Here is a 19,334-nt window from a genome sequence, read left to right on the forward strand (position 1 = left end):
AGCCCATAATTTGAAGGTTTTGCACAAACAAAACATAAGTTTAAAAGATTGACAGAAGCCACAATACAAATAAATTTCTGCTAAATCCTTCTTTGCCAATTTCAATAATGTTTTGCAGATACACTTTCTTCCAGCACTTTTTATGCTTCATCCATTAATTTGTCTTTGCCTCTTACAACAAAGCTAGCAAAATGAAGAAGGAGGATTGTGAAAGAAGTTACCATTTTTGTCACTAACATCAGCAGTAATTCTAAGTAAAGGACAATACCCTGCATGCTTCGTTTGCCACATACTTCAGAATACAGTAGCTAATTTAAGTTTAAAAATAGATTAAAACAATGCAAAACAGTTTTAATCAAAAAACTCACACTTGGGTAGAAAGCCTATCACAGTTCACTTAACATGCTCTCTTTAAGAGAGCACATGCCATACTAATTTTTGCCAGCTAATAGAGCAGGCCAATTCACATCAAAAATTCTGAATGGAAACCCAGTGACTAAACACTTAACTTCAGATTTTATCTCTGACATTGAACAGCTTTGGGGAAAAAAAAAAAAAAAAAAAAAGAAGGAATATGCAGTGAAATGGAACATTCAGAAAACCAGAATCAAGTCAAACTATGATTTCAACAATGACACACACACACAAAAAGATACTGTCCAGAACACAGCTTCATTTTACAGTGTTCGCATGTAATGAAGTCCACCTTCTCTGTGAACACAAGCCCCATAACTGAAGATGACACTGAATACAATTTTTAAAAAAAAGTAAAGCTCTAAAAAAAAAAATCTTAGCCGTTTCAAGCAGGATCAGTATCAAGTACTAACACTAAATGTTAGCTGACAAAACTTTAATTTTTAGATGTTCCAATATAATAAAGTCTCCATTGTTCTTGCCACTATTTTTGATATGACACTTCTAAAATTTTTATTCTTTTAAAAGAAATGATTCTGCAATATTCTCTACAAATACTGTAGTACAAGCCCAAACAGTATTAGGCTCATTTTCTAAAAATATAAACAGCTCTGAATTGTGCCACCAACATTAGGCTGAAGGAGCCAAAAACTGGCACACCAATCGCTACGCTGGGCAACTGCTACCTGGCATACGGAGTCTCTGTTGTTTTGCTGATAAAAATCTTACACTGACTCTTCTCCATAACAGATAGCATTGCTTCTTCAAGGCTAACGTACCCATCTTAGCAGTCAAAGCTCAAAAAAGATGAAAGAGTTTCTTGCACACAGCATTACAAATAAATTATGTAGTGAAGAGGCACTTGGAGCAATGAACTCTAATCATCACACGTTACTTATATACTCCCAAGCTCAGAATTAATAATTAATAAACTTCAGAGCAATTCTACCTTAAGACTTCATTTTATCCCTTAAGAAGTTATAAATACATTTACCTGTGACACACCCTTATAAGAGAAAAAAAAGTTAGTTTTGTACACTTAGGTTTGACTTAACCCAAACCATTTCAAATGCAAGTAAAGAAGTACCATCAGTTTAAGTAACATGTAGCAGCATTAGTGTAGTGGTCTGGGTTGTGGCAGCCTAAACCTATTGATGTGTTTATCAGAAAGGTTGGGAGAAAACCTCAGTTGCTTCAGTTTATAACGGAGATTCTGGCCACAAAGCGGAGGCTGTGTTTTGGAAACATGTACAATAACTGACTATTAACGCCAGTATTATCATCAGAGTGGACTGGGACACCTGAACAGTTCTTGGTTGGGGGGACAGGAAAGGAGAACATTCCCATGCATACAATTTATTTGTAACACTGTTGTACTTCAAGTAAGATTCCAACTAAATGTGTTACTATTTTTCTTGCAATAAAAATATATTTCACCCTTCTCAAAGATTATCCATCCCGCCAGCGCTACAGATAATACCTTCCTGTTAACTGCCCATTATTTGTCTCATGATGAATGCTATGACAAAAAAAGAAATTCGAATTAATCACCACATCAGAAAAAGCTATCCTCCCACAGAAACTTCCCTTTTCGTAAGCACAATAAAAACGTCAGTCTTTAATACAAAATATTTTCTCTTTGAAACATCAGGGTAATCTTGTCCTCCAACACATTTATAAACTTGCCAGAAGCATCCTTCCAATTAACTCCAAGTAATGTGAATCTTCTATAAAAACACACTAGTGCTGCTTTCACTGGCCATTCCACTCAGAGATGAATCTAATTTTGTTTCTAATAAAAAAGCGAACTACTCTGAACACATGAAATGAAAGTGAAATACATTATAGAACCAAACCCATGACTTACTCAGACAGCTACATTACTTAAGTGTTGTGTAAATGCTGCAACATGAGCCAAAGCAGCTTGCCAAAGGCCATGGTTCATCCAGTGATCAAGTTCATTAAAAAAAAAAAAAACAAAACCAACACGTTAACATTGTAAGAAAAATGCTTCATTTTCTCTACATTTTTAAATTTATGAAATAAATAATTTATGAGACAGGCTATATAAATTAGGTAGTGAATTAATACAATTTTGCCACCCAGAACACCACTTGATTAACATAGCCATAAAGTAGACTGATGTGATCATAAGCGTGCCCCCGGAGTGTCCCACTGCAAACTGCAGACAGACCAAAAGTCAGTCTTGGTCTCAGCTACCCCAGCTTATTTTCTGAGGGACTTCAGTGCAGGTTTAGCACTAACCATTTTCTCCTGTTCTCTCACAGAGCTCAGTAACTATAACGAAAACGTCTTCTTTCTAACCTATTTTTTATCTCCATTGCCTGTCTACCACCCATCACTGCCTACTGAATTAGCTAATCTACATGCAGCTCACAGCTTACCAAGACTCAAAGACCTAAAAAGTCACTTCTCCAGAGCTTCCTACGCTCTACTCTCTGCCACACCACAGATCCAAGATAAAATTGGTGCCTTGTCTTACCACGTTGGCTATACACACTCTCCTGGGAAGAGGGAGGAAGGACAAAGACCCTCCAGCCCTCCTGGGAAGCCTCCATGCACCATCCGGACACCATTTGAGGGCGTGCTGCCCCAGGTGACTGAAGCGCAAAGCTGCAGCAGAGAAAAACCCTCACTCCCCAGCTGCTAAAGCTTTGCTCTTGCTTTGTAAGACAAGTCACCAACGCTACCTCAGAAAACCAGGAGACAGGATATATCTAGGCCTGCGTCTGCCTCCCATAACTGCAGTTACAGGACTAGCTAAAAAAAAAACCAAACAACAAAAAAAAAACCCCACACCACCACACCAGCATCGTATCAGAGCACAGGTCTCAGTCAACAAAATGCTCGCTGCCATTTGTCCAACGCAGGAGGTGACCCTCGCTTTCGAGGCATACCTCTCATAGTTTTGACAAGTTTTTCCACAAGCAGAAGTTTCAAGGTTGGTTTACTGAGGAAAAATGAGAAGTTGAACATGGTAGAGAGCTCCTCTTACATAAATGACTGCTCTCTCCCACAAATGACCCAGCTACAGCTTTCTCGGGCAGAGTCAACAGAGAGAGTTTCCTCTGATGGATGAAACAAACCTTTTCATCTGTTTTTCTCTGCACTAAGTACTTTGGAGAGCTTTCTATTCCACCCTAATCCCCCCAATGCCCTAAGATTTGTATAACTCTCTTCTATTACTATCTTTCTCTTTTTTAACAGTTGCCTTTGGTTTCCCTTCTACTTCCGCTCTTCTTGAAGTAAGTACAGTGGATATTGCGTTGATATACAACTTTGTTGTGATGGAAACATCTGCTTCTTCTACTGGATGCTCAGGTCCACGCAGAGGCATCCTAGGCTACCTGCAATACCACCTTTTTCTTGAACGAAGGAGATGCAAGAGTCTGGTCAACAAAGCAGGATCAACAAGAATGAGCTTCAGGGTAAGCTGAGAAAAGGTCTGGGTCCGCCCAGACTTGCAGTCCAATGTGTACAATACAGCTGTAACTCTGTGACAGAGCAAACCTCCCCCCGCCCTTCATCCCTCATCTCCCACCACCACATAATGCAAAGGCAAAAGAAAAAAAATCTCCAAGTAGAGGATTAAGTATGAGACGTATTTCCCAATAATGATTTTTTGTGCTTTTTGTCTTGAATATACTGGCAAACTGTTATCCAGTTTTATTGTTTGGGACGTTTAGGACTGCTAAGATAACTCAGGTACAGTGTGAGGCTATTGCGCTTCTATTAAACAGCACTGAACCCCCACATAACGGCTCCATTCAGAGTGAAGCAGCCCCTCACTGGAATGGGATGAAGCGACCACAATTTAGGGCCATTTAATTCCTGAAAGAGAGCCTCTATACTGGGATCTAATGTCCTTTAATTTAGCCACATTAGCCTCCTACCATTATTGTATTCATCTCAACTTTCCTGCAAATTCCCCTGGAGAAGGGCCCTTAATGAAGAAATCATCTGCCTTAGGGCTATGTAAATGGCTTATGTTTACATCACTTTCTTGGCAACACAGGCACCTCAGACATAAAACACTGTATTTCCCCAAAATGGAGAAAATGTGCTATGACAGGCACCAATGCTGAAAGACAGCTTTTAGGAGGTTGCTAATGGTGTATTTTTCCTGTCAGAACATGTTGTGTTTTATTTTTGAAGAAAATAATCAAACAACTTTGCACTAAAAATAAAAAAGACAGTTCTGCAATGAAAACAAAGTAAAAAATGAGTTTTCCTGTTTATCTAAAACGTTACCACAGAAAGCCTTATTGTGTGGTTAAATGACATAATTACGCATGATTTCCAAAAAACCACAAAATGGTCAGCATTTTTTCTGCCTGAAAAATACCCACAGAATTTTAGTAAGAATGTCACACTACCAACACATTTTTACATCCAGACTGTTTAAGTTAATGGTACAGCAGAATACATATGCACAAAATAGAGAAGAAATAAATTGCTTTTACACCACTTAAAGTATCTGAAGACATTAAACTTTCTTGAATTAAAATCTAGATTTATTGTTCTCATTTACTTGGCCCAGCAGTCCCAACTTAATGTATGAAACCAAGTGGGTCTCATTCCTTGCAAAGCACATGCATTTCCCACATCTAAAACAGCTGGCACAGATACGAATATTTGGGATCATATGGCTTAAACACAGTCCTGCTTCTCCAGCAGGAAACCATCTTCTACCCTAAGCAGAAGAATGACTGATTTCCCGCCTGTTCCTAGTCTGCATCCTTAAGACTAAAAGAAATGTGTTATTAACTCTGGTAATTGGACTGCAAGGAGCCTTAAATCACAAGTGAGTATTAAACCTTTCTTACGAGATAGAAAATTTAGGAAAATGACACTTACCAGAGCGGGAAGCTTAAGAAGCACCAGTGATTCAGCGCCCTGGATAAACTAAATTGTGCTCTACTGGCACAAAATACAACACTGAACAAATCCACAGAAACTCAACCAGACCTCTGAATTCAACTCTGATTTGGGTTTGGTGGTAACAGTAGAAATAACAGCAGAATATTTAAATTTCAGATCTTCATTGCACCTCTAGGGTTTTACACGTAGCTGCAATCCTTAAGTTTTCATTATTTCTTTAGTTCACTTTTGGATATAACATGGCAAGACTTCAGTGCATTAAATATTGTGGAATCTTTATTAAATCAGCTGATCTTTTGCCACCTCCAGCAGTTTTCTATAATCCTTGAAAGATTCAGCTACTGCTGACTTCCCTTTCTCAACTTAGGCAAAAGACCAATTCTAAATACAGAACATATTTCTGAGGCCAGAAACATTTTGATGGCATATTATGAGAAAGGGTCATATTTAAGAATGAGGGTAATCAACACTCAAAGTTAACAACAGAATGCTAGTTGTTTTGAAACACTAAGTACATCAAAACTAACACTAAAAAAAAAATTAACTGGACTGAACTAAGGTGAACAGAAGAGATTCTCAACTGGCTAAAATAGAAATGCATCAATTTCAAAAGTGAACTTCATCATAGAGTCTAGAACGAAAAAAGCTGCAGACATGAAGTAGTGACTTATTTCCTGCTAACTATGCATTAGTACAGTGTTTTGCTTATTGCTTGGACACACCTATACAACAAATATCTCCTAGATAAATGCAAAACCAATTCCAGTTCAAACATCATTAAACAAAAAGTATTTTACAGTATGGAAATATTTTGGTTTGGGTTTTTTTAAAAGAAAAAATAAACATAGTTCTTCCTGTTACTGCTAAATAATTTAACTTTTTTTTTCACGTTACATTTATATTGTCCTCAAAGTAAATCCATTTTAGCATTTGAAGTAATAATTGAACATGCAGACAGTTGTGAAGCCCTGGTTTGCACAACTTCTGTGCGGCTCATTCTGGAGGTGTTAGTGACCAGACCTATGCCGCACTGCTCCACACAAGGTGGTTTCGGGCTGCAGCATCAGACATGGCCATGGCCACCACCTCCTCCCCCTTCTCCTATAAGAGCAGGGTCACTGCCCAGGTGGCCCCCCACAACAGTGCCTTCTGGCTGCACGCCACTGGGACTGGAAGAGTCACCCCACAACCCCCACTCTCGGCCCCATCTCCATCGGTATCTTGCCCACTGTTCTTTTGGCACCTGTAAAAAGTTGCTTATCCCCACTTCGCATGACTTCACAGACCTGACTGCGAGTTTGACTGATTTACTCGCACCCAACCAAAAACACAACCATCTTCCTAACAAAAAAAAAAAAAACCCAAACCTGCAAACAAGCAAACAAAAAATCACTCTGATTTAGGTATATTTCAGGTTTAACCCACCAAGCAGATGACCAAAAGAATCACTGAACAGAATCTGAAGCCAAGGCGCATTGCAAGGAGGTACTTGTTCTAGGCACATTACATTTCCTTACAGAAACCTGATGAGATTCAAACATACCCTCCAGATTAGATGAAAAAGGAATGTAACATGCCACCTGTCCCATAAACAAAAGCCCATCAATAGTTTTGTAGCAACCCCATCCTATAGGTAACGTTCATTTGAAGATCATACAGAGAGCTGCGCTTTAAACACAAGCAAACAAAACATGCAAAACATAACCAGTTTCTCCCATCGGTCTCTTTCCACAGGAACCTGTGCCTCCAGTCCCCAGAAACTACAATTCATGTGTATCATAATTCAAAATTTTTTCATAAGCAACAGGTCCTGCAAGACAATAATGAACAAAATCCCAAAATAGAGTTATACATTTCTAACTCTCCCATTTATATGTTGTATAAATCACTTAATTCCTATGCAACCCAGTGAAATGAACAACTCATAAATGGAAAGGCTTATTCTGTATCTATAGTACACTGAATTGTGCCAATAGCTCCAGTGAGTGGACATAAAACAGTAAATTATAGGAGGTAGGGTTCCCCCCCCCCCTTTTCACCACATCCTGATATTTGAGGCTTAATTTTCTCGTTCATTGTCTCATACTCATTTTGACAGACACCTGCAAGCATAGCTTTTTATACCCATCTCTCTCTCTAATTCCCAAACATCACAAGCTAGTCTCTCTAACGATACTGCCTGGTGCAAGACATGGCAGGTTCCTCAGAGGCAGCTGCAACTCACAAAGGTCAGACAGTAAAATTCTCTCAATGGCCACCTCAACAAGCCTCAGCATACCCATCTCTAGGCCAGAGGAGCAGAGAGGGACACACCACAAAGCAAAGGGAACTCTTGCAGACTAACCACTGCAATACGTCCACATCAGACTTCAGAATAGCGCTCCAGAGTGCTGGTAAAAACCATAATTAAATCACGCACATAACAGAAAAGTGGAAATTCTTAAGCAGTAAAACTACTCAACTAAGTTTCTTCAAGTCCAATTTTATCACAGTTTGACTAGCATTTGCGTATCATGTTCTTAGACAAGCTAGGTAAAAACAGGTCAGAAAAATATCATACATTTCTTCAGTGCTGCACTAAATTTTGTATATATTGATTCCTCTGCATCTTTTTCAGCCACTGCCAGCTGCATGTAGTGGGGGCAGAAGGGTGGGAGAGGGAAGAATAAAATATTTTTCCATTAATCCTATTTGCTGCTAGTCCTCCTCATGCAGGCTTTACTACAATAGTAACACACAGTAAAAACTGACTACAGGAAACAAAATGGGGGGGGGGGGGAATCTTGCTTAACAGCTCAGTTCAAGCAAGTTTTGTAACCCTCACTTTCAGTCACCAAGGCAGGGGAAGACACAACTTAGCTTCCTTTAAAATCACTGGTAATTCTTGTTTGTCTTAAAGACTAATTCAATAGTTAGTGTCACTAAAAGTCACTAGTTTTGTATCAGCATTTATTAGTTTGTTAATAACAACTGTGCAGGATGCTCAAGAGAGCATGCCCAGGAGAGGTACCTCTCAGCACATTGTCCAACTTACCATCCCCAATCTTCCAGCTAGGGTACAGTATCCTCTCCAGTCCATTTACTAGTATTTTCTATTAAGTCAAGCTGTAAGAACTCATAACTTACCATATCTTTGCTATTTAAACAAAACAGATAAATACAGTTACCCTATTTTTTTCTTCAGGCTGCACACACATGTTCTGTATGGTACATACACGCATTCTCTGATGGAACACAGCAAGTTACTGAGATTGTGTTTGTATGATTTTTAAACAAAGTAAAAAAAATTTGGCATTGCTTCACTTATGAGAATTCTCTACTCGGCTCTTAAAAAGAGAAAAATCAACACTTGTGACCTGGCTTTGTGTTCCCATTCACATTCAGAGGCCAACCTGTGTTGGAAACCTGGCTAGTCAAAACAATATTAAAACACAGTACTGTAAATCTGTAACAAATAGTAGGATAAATTAATTGGTTTTAAGAAGTAAAGGTGTACTCATAAAATTTGTCAAGTATTTGATCTGTGCAGCCTCTTGTTTAACTAGCCTGTTAGGCTATTTTAAAAAGTGAAAGTTCTATTTTAAGACTATCAGAATCAGTCTGTATCCTTTAATACCTCATTTAATCCAAATTATGAGTAAACATCAAACATCCCACAAATACTAAAACAAAAAAGGAATTTTAATGAGAAAACAATCAAGAACTTAAAGTAGTCCTAAGGAATCCATTAAAGTTTTTTGGGTTTGTTTTTGTTTAAAGGAAATGGTGCAAAATGTCCTTGCAATCCCAACGTTCCCAAGATTGCAATCTGAAGGCCCCCTTAGATGCCATGCCTTAAAAGGCAAAAAGAGTCTAGACATACTGGTAAAACAGAACATTAAAAAAATAGATGTAGGCCAGAACATTAAAGAGCGCTGCCAGCTGTACTGGGGAATGCATGAAACCTTCAAGCCCGTCTTGCTGTTTAGACTGTCTTAGAAGCGTTACACAGTAGTATCTCATCCAAAATAGAAAAGAGCCCACAAACTTTCATTGCATCACTGCAAATCCACCTACTCCCGATTTTATAACTCAAGAACAGATCTGCCTAAAGACTGCAAACAAAACTGGCATGCTGCAAACTGAGGACTATAAAATGTTGTTAACAACACAAAAGCCCTAAGACTCTGGCAACAATGCCTTCACCTTCTCGGTCAGGATTCTTACTGTACTGCCACCTTGAACTAAACATACTGAACATCCCAAAGACTTAGGAGACTATCCTATAATTCTGGAAGGGCACTTTTTCCAAAATACTTTAAAAATGTTACTAAGTGATAATGTCATATGAAATTACGAGATCCCAATGTTTAATAAAAGGTTTCATCTACATTAGATAAAAAGTTTCTAAGCATTAAATGCAACAATTAGTTTCTTTTAGAAGAGTATATGATCACACAACTAATTAATTTATTCACAACATTCAAGTGGCAATATCAGTTCCTAGCACGAAAAGAATTTCATAAGACAAAAGTTACTGAAGGTTATTAAAGACCCGTAGAACGTATTTCATAATATTCACAATTGTGCTTGTTGCTTTCTTGCATGAACATTTCAGTTTAAAATGTACAAAAGTACAGAAAATTACTAATACGGAAATGCTTGTAGTTGATTCATAAAATAATTTTGCAAAAAATTGCCAGAACTGTTATGAGTTGTGCTGTATCACTGGCAGATTTATAGCATTTGAAAATAACAATGTTTAGCTTAAGTGAAAGTTACAGCAGAAGCATCACCGTATGCGACTCCAGATCTAAGCACAGGACGTATTTCTACATACCGGGCACATGGTTGCTGTGCTTTTAAGCTATACTGTAATGAAGGAAACTATCATGACCAAGTTCAGCTCACTTGCAAGCTGAACACTTTGTGAACGTACATACAAGCTAAACAAAATTTAAAGAAGGGTCTTGAACAAGACATTATTCAAGCATCACCACCTGAATATCAAGGTACACATTAAAAAAAGTACAACTGCAGACAATGCTGAAGACACTTGTTTGGGTAAAAATGCATCATATTCTTCCACAAGCTAAGGTATTAAACACCAGAGCCTTAATTACAATTAATTAAATACAATAGTCAGAAATGTGATACTCAGAGTTACAGTTCCCAGTTTAATTTGCACACAGTGAGATTAAAACATTAAGTTACTCTGGTTACCTGAAACCACATTTCAGGCATCATGCCATTCCAGTAACATACTGCAGTGTGAGTACAGATTTCAGCCTGGACATCTACTAAATAAAACAACGCTTGAGACCTGTCACGGTAAAGACTGCATTACTTGATTCACGCTGTTGCATACTGTGTGGGCTTCTCAGTTTGGCTGAGTGCTACACCAGCTCTGAGACCTCTTTGCCCATAGTCAGTAATATTTTTGACCCATCTCTCCTCTACTCATGGTTGTACGTTCTTACACCTACTCTGCATCAGGTTGGTGTTATCCAGCTTTTGCTTTCCCCCTCCCATATTCTGAAGAGTTGATGGTACAAATTCCAGAGAAACCTAAACATAACTTCCATGTTTTGGAAGGAACTGACTACACAAATCATCTGAGAATTAGGTGACTTATTTTTTTAAAAATCAGAATGTTTGGGGTTTTTTTAATCCAGCTCTAATTTAGAACTAGCAACTACTACCACTACAGAGTAACAGCAGCTGACCCACTGTTAAGATATCTATTCATCATGCATCTAGTCCTCTTTGTATACAAAATTTCAGTACAAAATTATTTGTTGAGGTCTAGAAGCAAGGCAGGTATTTCTGATATGCAATTTTGAGCACAGGATGACGACTATCAAAAAGCGTGCAAGTTGATTTGACAAAATGGTGCATTAACTCGCACCAGAAATAATACATTCCTCCTATACTGGTTATGTTACAAGAAAAACACCACCTCTTAAATTTCTAGTCCTTCTCCTTGTCTTCTTATCTCAAGATGATAATTAAACCACTAGGGAGGCTCATCAACAAAAGACATTACCAGAAGGATTACAAGAAAAGAAGGTAGCTTTCCAAATAATAATACCATTAGAACTACATTTCTTACTGTAGCATCTACAGTTAGTATAGTGTATCTATTACTATTACACTGGTTCATAATGAGAGGAAAAAAATAGAGCATACTTATTACAGAGATTATAGACATTTCTTCTGAGAGCAGAATTCAAAACTATCCACCATCTTAGAGAGAAATTTATAACAGGAATTTGGAGTTTACTGACAGTAGGACACCAGCCCATGGCCAGATGGTAGTTAAGACACACCATGAAAGAGACCAAAACCCATTCACCTTTCTGTGGGAAGACAACCACAGTCTTTTCTTTAGTTGCACACAGAAATAATAAAAAGCAAAGCTAAACAGAGTTATCTCATCATTCTTCCCTCTATGGTAAATGTCAGTATAAAAATATCGCCACACGGCAATGCAGATCTACAACCTTTAAAGAGAAATCTTTCCAAATAGAAATCAAGAGTTTCAGAGACACTGAAGAGACATGGTTTACCTAAAGAGGATTTCTAAGCATATTTGTGTATTACAAATTTGACCCTTTTAATACAATATTATAACAGTCTTCTTCTAAGACCAAATGCCAAAGGTCACCAGTATCCACTGTCATACTTAGCATCTTCTGAACAAGCAGCTACAAATACCACTGAGAATCAAAGCTCAATATTCAACACACACAGTCACAAGGATTTCTTACATAAACACACATTTATTGTTTGGAAATTATAAGAGAATAAAAGATGGAAGATACAGTTAATCACAGAATGACTATAAATTACCAATGCAATCCTAGGACATGACAGGAGAGGCATCTCCAGCAGAGGCTTAAAAAGTGACATGTCATCATACACGCTGGTTGTGCCTACTGAGAAGTGATTACCTCAGTCAGACAGTGGTGCAAGGAAGGGCTGCCAGACGGTCCCGAGACCAGAGAGCCCCTCTTACGAGCAGAGTCCAAAACAATTTTGTCTTGCCTTGTGCAGCAAGATGAAGGCTGGCTGAGTGCAGACAGCTTTTTCAAAGTGCATGAAGAAGCAAGGAGTAGTTATGGAAAGTAGCAACGTTAACACAAGAACAAATGGCTATAAATTTGCTAGAATTAAGTTCAGACCAGAAACAAGGAAGGTTTCTATACCTCCAAAGTGCAGAACAAATGAACAAAAGCTAACTTTAAGGTGAAACTATCACTTGTGGGAAAAAACATCGGCACAGGGCTGCCTGTGACACCGAAGCTGCCTTAGAAGGCTCAAATGTCTCCTGCAGTGCTCTACTTGTCACCGAGACCACTGAATGCTTTACCCCAGGACCGATGACCTGACCACCACGGAATGACCTTACCATGCAGAGAACATCATCTACTGACCTCTATTAGGTACAGTCTAATTTTCTGTAGCTTAATTAACATCTCATTTACATAAAACCAAACTTTACAATAACTAATGTGAAAGAATTCTCAATTTATTCACATTGCATTCAGTGGCCAACTGGTAACTTCCATGATTTACAGAATGACAACTACCTGTAAAGCACCTGGCTTCCCACTCTAACAACCTATAAACGAAGCAGATGAGGAATCACACTGCTGTGCAGCTGCACAGGAATACCACACAGAGATCCAGAGAGAAAGGAGTGGGGAAGAGTCAGACATGCGGTAAGATGTGACACACCGGACTGGGGTGGGAGGTTGGGGACTCCATCTAATCCTCCCCTCCAGAAGTGATCAGAATGAGATGCTGAGCTGAAGGTACAAGAAGGCAGCGATAATTATATATCGGATTACTGAACACCTCGTAATAGTTTTCAAGCGGATTCTCATAGCTAGCAATTAGCTTACTCCTTGGAACAGAAATGTTATTACTATAATTTTTTAATATAATTAACAATGAGAATTCTCAATAGTCTTATCACCCACGTAGGCGTGTATTACAGGCTTTTTTAATTTTGTTTTCTTCATTGCAACAGATCCTGACAGCAAAGAATTTTACTGTAGTCCTGGCCTTAACCAATTTCTGGATCTGGAAATGCATAATGACAGTAAGCCACAAAACAACTTTTTCCAACTTACAGCTACTCTCCACCAATGAAGATGGATCTTTTTATTCTGAAAATTGTGAACATATGAACTGCTATTCCCACCAGATTTCATTTAGCTCAAAATCTTGCCTCCACTGACGGGCAATAGCATATGCTATAGAGAACAAGACGAGAGCAAGCACGCAGTGATACTTCCCAGTACACTCATCAGCAACTTGTAGCTCGGAGACCTCCCAAGCAGAAGTATTATCTTCTTTTAAAGGAGTCTCTGATGGATTTTTGTAGCATTTGGAACAGACACATGAAGAAAAGAAAGTCTAGGGCTGTCCGAGCCACAGAGGCCATCACTAACCACCACAAATGCCGTCCTCTTTTAAGCTAGCACATGATAAGGGTTTTCTGACACGTGCTACTTGCATCAGAAGGTTGCTCTGTGATCTTACTGCTCCAGTTAAACCATTCCTAACTACTGCTGATGTCACAAGAACTGGCCAGGCACAATTTTTCACATCAATTGTCCCAACTGTTAAAGGTGATATATGTTACTTTAAATCAAGTGCCTGTGAAAACCTGGCAGGATCCTGGTGAGAACCAACGAGGCTCCCAACAGGATCCTGCCTGGTTTCCTCATAACTCACCTGGTGGCCTGATGAACAGCCCACCCGGAGCTACGGTTCCCAAAGAAACCAAGAAGCAGACAACACGCAGTCATGAGTCGCCAGGGGAATTTCAGTGGGAAATATATGTCTACGCCCAACTTTAATGACAGTAAGATCCTTAAAGGTGCAGAACTATAACAATCAAGGAAAAATAATAACACATTCAGAAAAGCTGAAGAGAAAAATAAAGTGAGGAAAATAAAGCAGGCAATCTCATCTGAAGTGAAACTATTTCCAGCAAAGAGGTGGTACCTGCTAACCAGCCCGTTTCTTTTGGATGACAGCAATGGGCCCCTCCTGCTTACTCACATAGTAAACACCTTTCTTCAGCAAGCACACTCAGAAAAAGGAGAGACTCTCCTTAGGAAATTCAAGGGAATGGGGAAGAAGTACTGAAATGAAACAAATCATTTGAGGATGTCCACAGGAAAGTTTTCCAGGGATATCTGTTTGATACAGATATCTGATACAGTTTCTGTTTGGTATTGATACCTGTTTGGTACAATAATCTCCATGGGAAGTATTAAAGCCCCCAAAAGCATGAGAAACATAAAACCATGCCAGAGAGTAATGAAAATAAACTCTAAAGAGCTTTTCTGCTCTGGTCTCCAAGGACAGCTATCTAATCTCTCACATCTGCTGTAAGGCAAGGTACTGCTCCATCTAAATGCTGGAAAGTCAGCTGAGACAACTTCCACCTAGATTTCAACTTCCCCAAAGGAAAAGCATTTCTTTGGTTAGTACACAAGTGTACTGGCTTCGCCCTGACTTCTGCTTTAAGTTCAAACCCGCATTAAAAAAAAAAAAGGCACAAAAACAAACATGAGAGCTCCACGCTACTCTAAGTCTTCCCCCCCATTCGTTTCCCTTCATGCCGTTTACTTCCCACCTGCCTGATGACACCCCATCAGGCGTCTCAGCCACCCCAGTAGCCCTGAACACTCCTTTCCTGATACGGTCCAACACTCACCATCTTCCTTCCTTCAAGCTCCTTCTTGAAAAGAGGCTTGCAGCTGCAGCCCCAGTTACAGCAGATGTTTCCTCACAGATCCAAATAAACACACATGCAACTATTTCAACGGAACAATAACATACAGGCAAAAGAGCTACTTTCCAAAAAGCTCACCTACCTAACAATAAAACTTTCAAAAAGAGGAAAATCGGTTCAATACTAAGCTGTTCCACATGGACCCTTTTTATTATTTCTTTGCTGTTCTTCATATTGATATTACTGACCATTAGCAGGCAGACGCATGTACTACATAACTGTTCAACTTAGCTGTGAATATTAATAAGAAGCCCTAAATAGTAAAATAGTTTTCTTAGTTTGCATACCCAATTTAAAATTAACAAAAAAACATAATTCTATTCAACCTTTTCTGGGAGTCAAGGGAAAGAAAGCCAAAATAAGACTCAGAAATAAGCTGCACAATACTACACATGAATCATTATCATAACCCATTATGTCAGTGCCCCTTTAAAGGACACTTTAGGGCATATTCTCTTGAAATGTTAGTAAGTATGAGTTAAAACTATTCTCCCCTCTAGCAGCACTTAAATTACTCCATATGCCTAAAATGTCATACTGCTTTCCCTCTTGTAACAACTCCTGTAACAATATTTTGAATCAATAAAGACAAATCTACAACAGAATAGAGCCCTACAATCACCTATTTTCAGTCACGTGGGGTTTTTTTTCCCCATTCCCTGTTCCTTCTGCTTTTGGCAATCAAGAATGGGCATTTGGAAGAAGAGCCATTTAAGCCACAATGTCCAACAGTTATCCTTCATACACAGCACTACAAACTAATTTGCAGAACGTCCTTCAACTGAAGATTAGAATGAACAACAATGTTTGTCTTGAGCTGATACTTTTGTCTGCCAATCGTATATGTAAGCCAAATCCTGATGCTAAATGAAGCACATGCATTGTAATCTTTCCTGTAGCATTCTTTTTACTAGAATATATTTAGAGACCTTTTATCTTAACCAATACTTATCTTTTTTTTTTTTTTTTTTTAGTTTTCTTGTGTGCAATAAAGGGAGTTCCTCCTCGTTTTTAAGAGCTAGAGTTCTATACTACGGTCTTTGATACATTTTAGTTCCTACAATATTTTTCTAAAGGTATTATTAAACATTATAATTAAAATAATTATACTTGGCAAATAAGCAAATTAAGTACAGTGGAATGTGTTCTCTTTTCTTTCTTTTCCAAAACTGCTCAGTTTTCCATCAGCTTGCAAAATTCAGTAGTCTGCTCTACCAGTCATTACCATGAAGTAGACAGAGCTTCTTTTGAGTACAACTGTGCAGAAACTAAATGTGTCAAGATGGTACATAGGCTTCCACCCTATACTAGCTAATTTAATTTCTTGTTAACATCTGACCCACTGGGTTCATACACTCCATTGGAACCATGCGCAATAGCTCAGATCACTCTTACTAAAAAGGCACAAAACATTACTCAGGTCCCCTGAAGATACTAATCTGCACGTATACATCTTCCTAACAATGTACTGGAAGTAGGAACGGCTTTGTTCAACAGACAAGAAAACTCCCCTATCTGTAACTCCAGCACAGTGTGGTTTCCCCCCCATCTTTCCTTACAAGACTTAAAAAATTAATATGTGTATTCCATGTATCTTTAGAACTTGTTCCAAGCAAATCAGAGTTTAATAATAAAGGATTCGCTTACTCATGATCAGTAATCACTCATTTTAATTACAAGCTTTTAACGTGACTTGCCACAGTTATTAGTGTACTGCAGAAAGGATCAGCAGTAAGAACAGAAACAAAAATCCCGAGGGCAGATTATTTCAGCGTACTAGGCAGCACCACCCCAGGATTTCTACCACACGGACAGTTTTTAACAGTTCAAAGACAGGTAGATGTTGCACAGTGATGACAGATTCTTTGGCTTCAGTCCTGAGAACACATAATGCAAATACAGCTATTCCCTGTTGTTAGACTACTCAGGTAACACACTCACTGCTACCACTTGCAGACCACAGATTCTATTCTACACTGAGGAAATAAGAAAACAAATCGTACTTCCAAATTCTGGATTTTACTGGGTATTCGTAAAAAATGATCACATATTCATCACCGCAGTCCTATATAAACTTGTGTCACTGTTGAACCTAGGATACTTTGAATGTATTTTACATGAAATCTGTACATGCAAGCTTTGTCTTGTACTAACCAGCAGTGGTTTTAAATGCTGAAGTTATATATATGAAATATTAAAATGTTTCTGCCATCACAGTCCTCAAAGAACTCACCCATTTTAAGGGAAAACAATCTGTAGCACCCTATAAGAAACTACTTAAAGTTTTATTTCAAGCTTACTGCCATTTTCATAAAATGCCTATTTTAAAATATCCTGAAAAAAACATGTGTTGATTTAAAAAATGTTAATATCTAAGTGACTTTGAAAGTGGCTCAAAGACAAACATCAGCATTATCAACAGAAAAACTGACAAAATGCTTAGGTGTTATTACACATTTAGCTGCTAGGGTGCTCTAAGACTTACACGGACTCCATCAAACTAAACAGTTTAGCTGTTCAAAATACATGAACAGATACAGCTTATGTTTTATTTCAGAACAGAAGAACGGCGGGGGGGGGTGGGGGGTGTCCAGGGTTTCTTTTCTTTTACTCTGTGCACTTAAGAGAACTTCAGCCTGTTAAAAGGCAAGCACCTAAGTGAATACTCTGCAGGCACCCAAGTCGACCCCCAGGGACAACCCACGCCTGCAGCTCCTACCTAGACACTTCAGGTAGTTCCGACCCATCATGTGGCTCTCACCGAGGGACACAGGACCCACACAGGGACACGCACGCCACGTCTCCCAGCCAGGAGCCCCACGGCTGCCCGCACACACCAGGCACCGGGGCAGGCAGCACATCTGCCCGACCAGACTGCCGGGGCAGTTTCACCTGGTCAGGACCGGTGCGTGCCTCCAGCCACAGCCACACCACTCTCCAACGCCTCTCTACAGTAAGCCCATCACAGTGAAAGAACATTTAATATTTAAATTGAAGTGTTTACTACTGAGAAGTTGCCTTTTCTTTTTCAACCTATACAAAACCTGTAGTGGTGGAGGTTTTTTTAATACCCCAGTGATCTAAGGGCACAGCCAGGCCCTGGCACGCACACTGAGGGAAAATCTTTTGCTACAATCAACCGGCATAGCTGAGCACCCCTACAAAACCTACCGTAATGGAGGCCTAACCCGGGCCGTTTCCCGCTGCAAGGGGAAGCCACACCACCTGACGGGAGCAAGCCCGGCCGCACCTCGAGCCACCCGAAACCCAGCAGCGTTTCCTCCAGCCGCCGGGGACGGCAGCGGGGCAGAACGGCGGGAGCCGCGAGGGCAGCTCGCGCCGCTCCCGGGCCGAGCCGAGCCTCCCCCTCCGCCCCGGGCTGACACAACCCCTCGCACCCAGCGGAGGCGGCCGTTCAAACAGCGCGCGCCCCAGCGCCGAGCTCGGCAGCGGCGGGTGACACGGCGCTCCCGGGCCGGCCGCGGCCGCCTGAAATGGAGGACGGTTGGGCCGCCGCCAGGCGCCGCGCCCGCAGGTACGCACCTCGCCGCCGGGCCGGCAGGGCGAGCGGCACGGCCCCGCCGCCGCGGGATGCCTTTCCCCGGCTTCCCGCCCGCACCGGTACGGGGGAAGGAGCCCGCCGGGGGCGGCGGGGGCTTTCCCGAGCGCGGGCGGCCCCGGGCCCGCTCCCCGCCGGCGGTACCTACCACCTCGGCCAGCTTGATCCTGCCGAAGGTGCCCCGCAGGTAGTCCAGGTCGCAGCGGAGGCCGCCCAGCCCGCGGCGCTGGCTGACGGGCTCCGTGGTGGGCTGGTAGGGACTGCTGGCCCCCGAGATCATGGAGGTGCTGGACGCTTCGCCGTCGAAGCCCTCCAGGTCATCGCCGTTCCTCATGGTGCCGGTGCCGCCGCGCTGCTGAGGGACTGGCCGCGGAGCTCCGGCCCGAGCCGAGCCACGCCGCGCCGCGCTCACCTAGCGGAGCGCCGGCTGCATGGCTCCCCCCGTCCCCCGTCAGGCGGAGCGGCGCGGGGAGAGCGAAGGCAGCATGGTGCTGCGCCCCGGCCGGGCTGCCGCTGCCTCAGCCCCGGCCCCGCGCGGGAGGAGGAGGAGGAGGAGAGCGGCGGCGCGCGGGCAGCCCTCAGCGCCGCACACCGCGCTCAGCGCCCCGCCGCTCGGGGGCGCCCTCGCCCCACAGAGGGAGGCGGGGAGCCGCCGCGCCCGGGGCC

The 19,334-nt window shown here is 41.1% G+C and overlaps 1 protein-coding gene across 1 annotated transcript in view; it reads right to left on the reverse strand.

The window, feature by feature from the left end:
* CMTM4 (CKLF like MARVEL transmembrane domain containing 4) overlaps positions 1–19,066 on the reverse strand; it is a 35,952-nt gene extending 16,886 nt beyond the window's left edge. The window contains exon 1 of the mRNA XM_050903994.1: positions 18,817–19,066. Coding sequence (XP_050759951.1) covers positions 18,817–19,002 — 186 coding nt within the window. The 5' untranslated portion in view covers positions 19,003–19,066. The remainder of the gene's footprint in view (positions 1–18,816) is intronic.
* Between the last annotated feature and the right edge of the window lie 268 nt (positions 19,067–19,334).

Source organism: Gymnogyps californianus, chromosome 12, assembly GCF_018139145.2.
Source record: "Gymnogyps californianus isolate 813 chromosome 12, ASM1813914v2, whole genome shotgun sequence".
In the NCBI taxonomy this organism is placed as follows: Eukaryota; Metazoa; Chordata; class Aves; order Accipitriformes; family Cathartidae; genus Gymnogyps; species Gymnogyps californianus.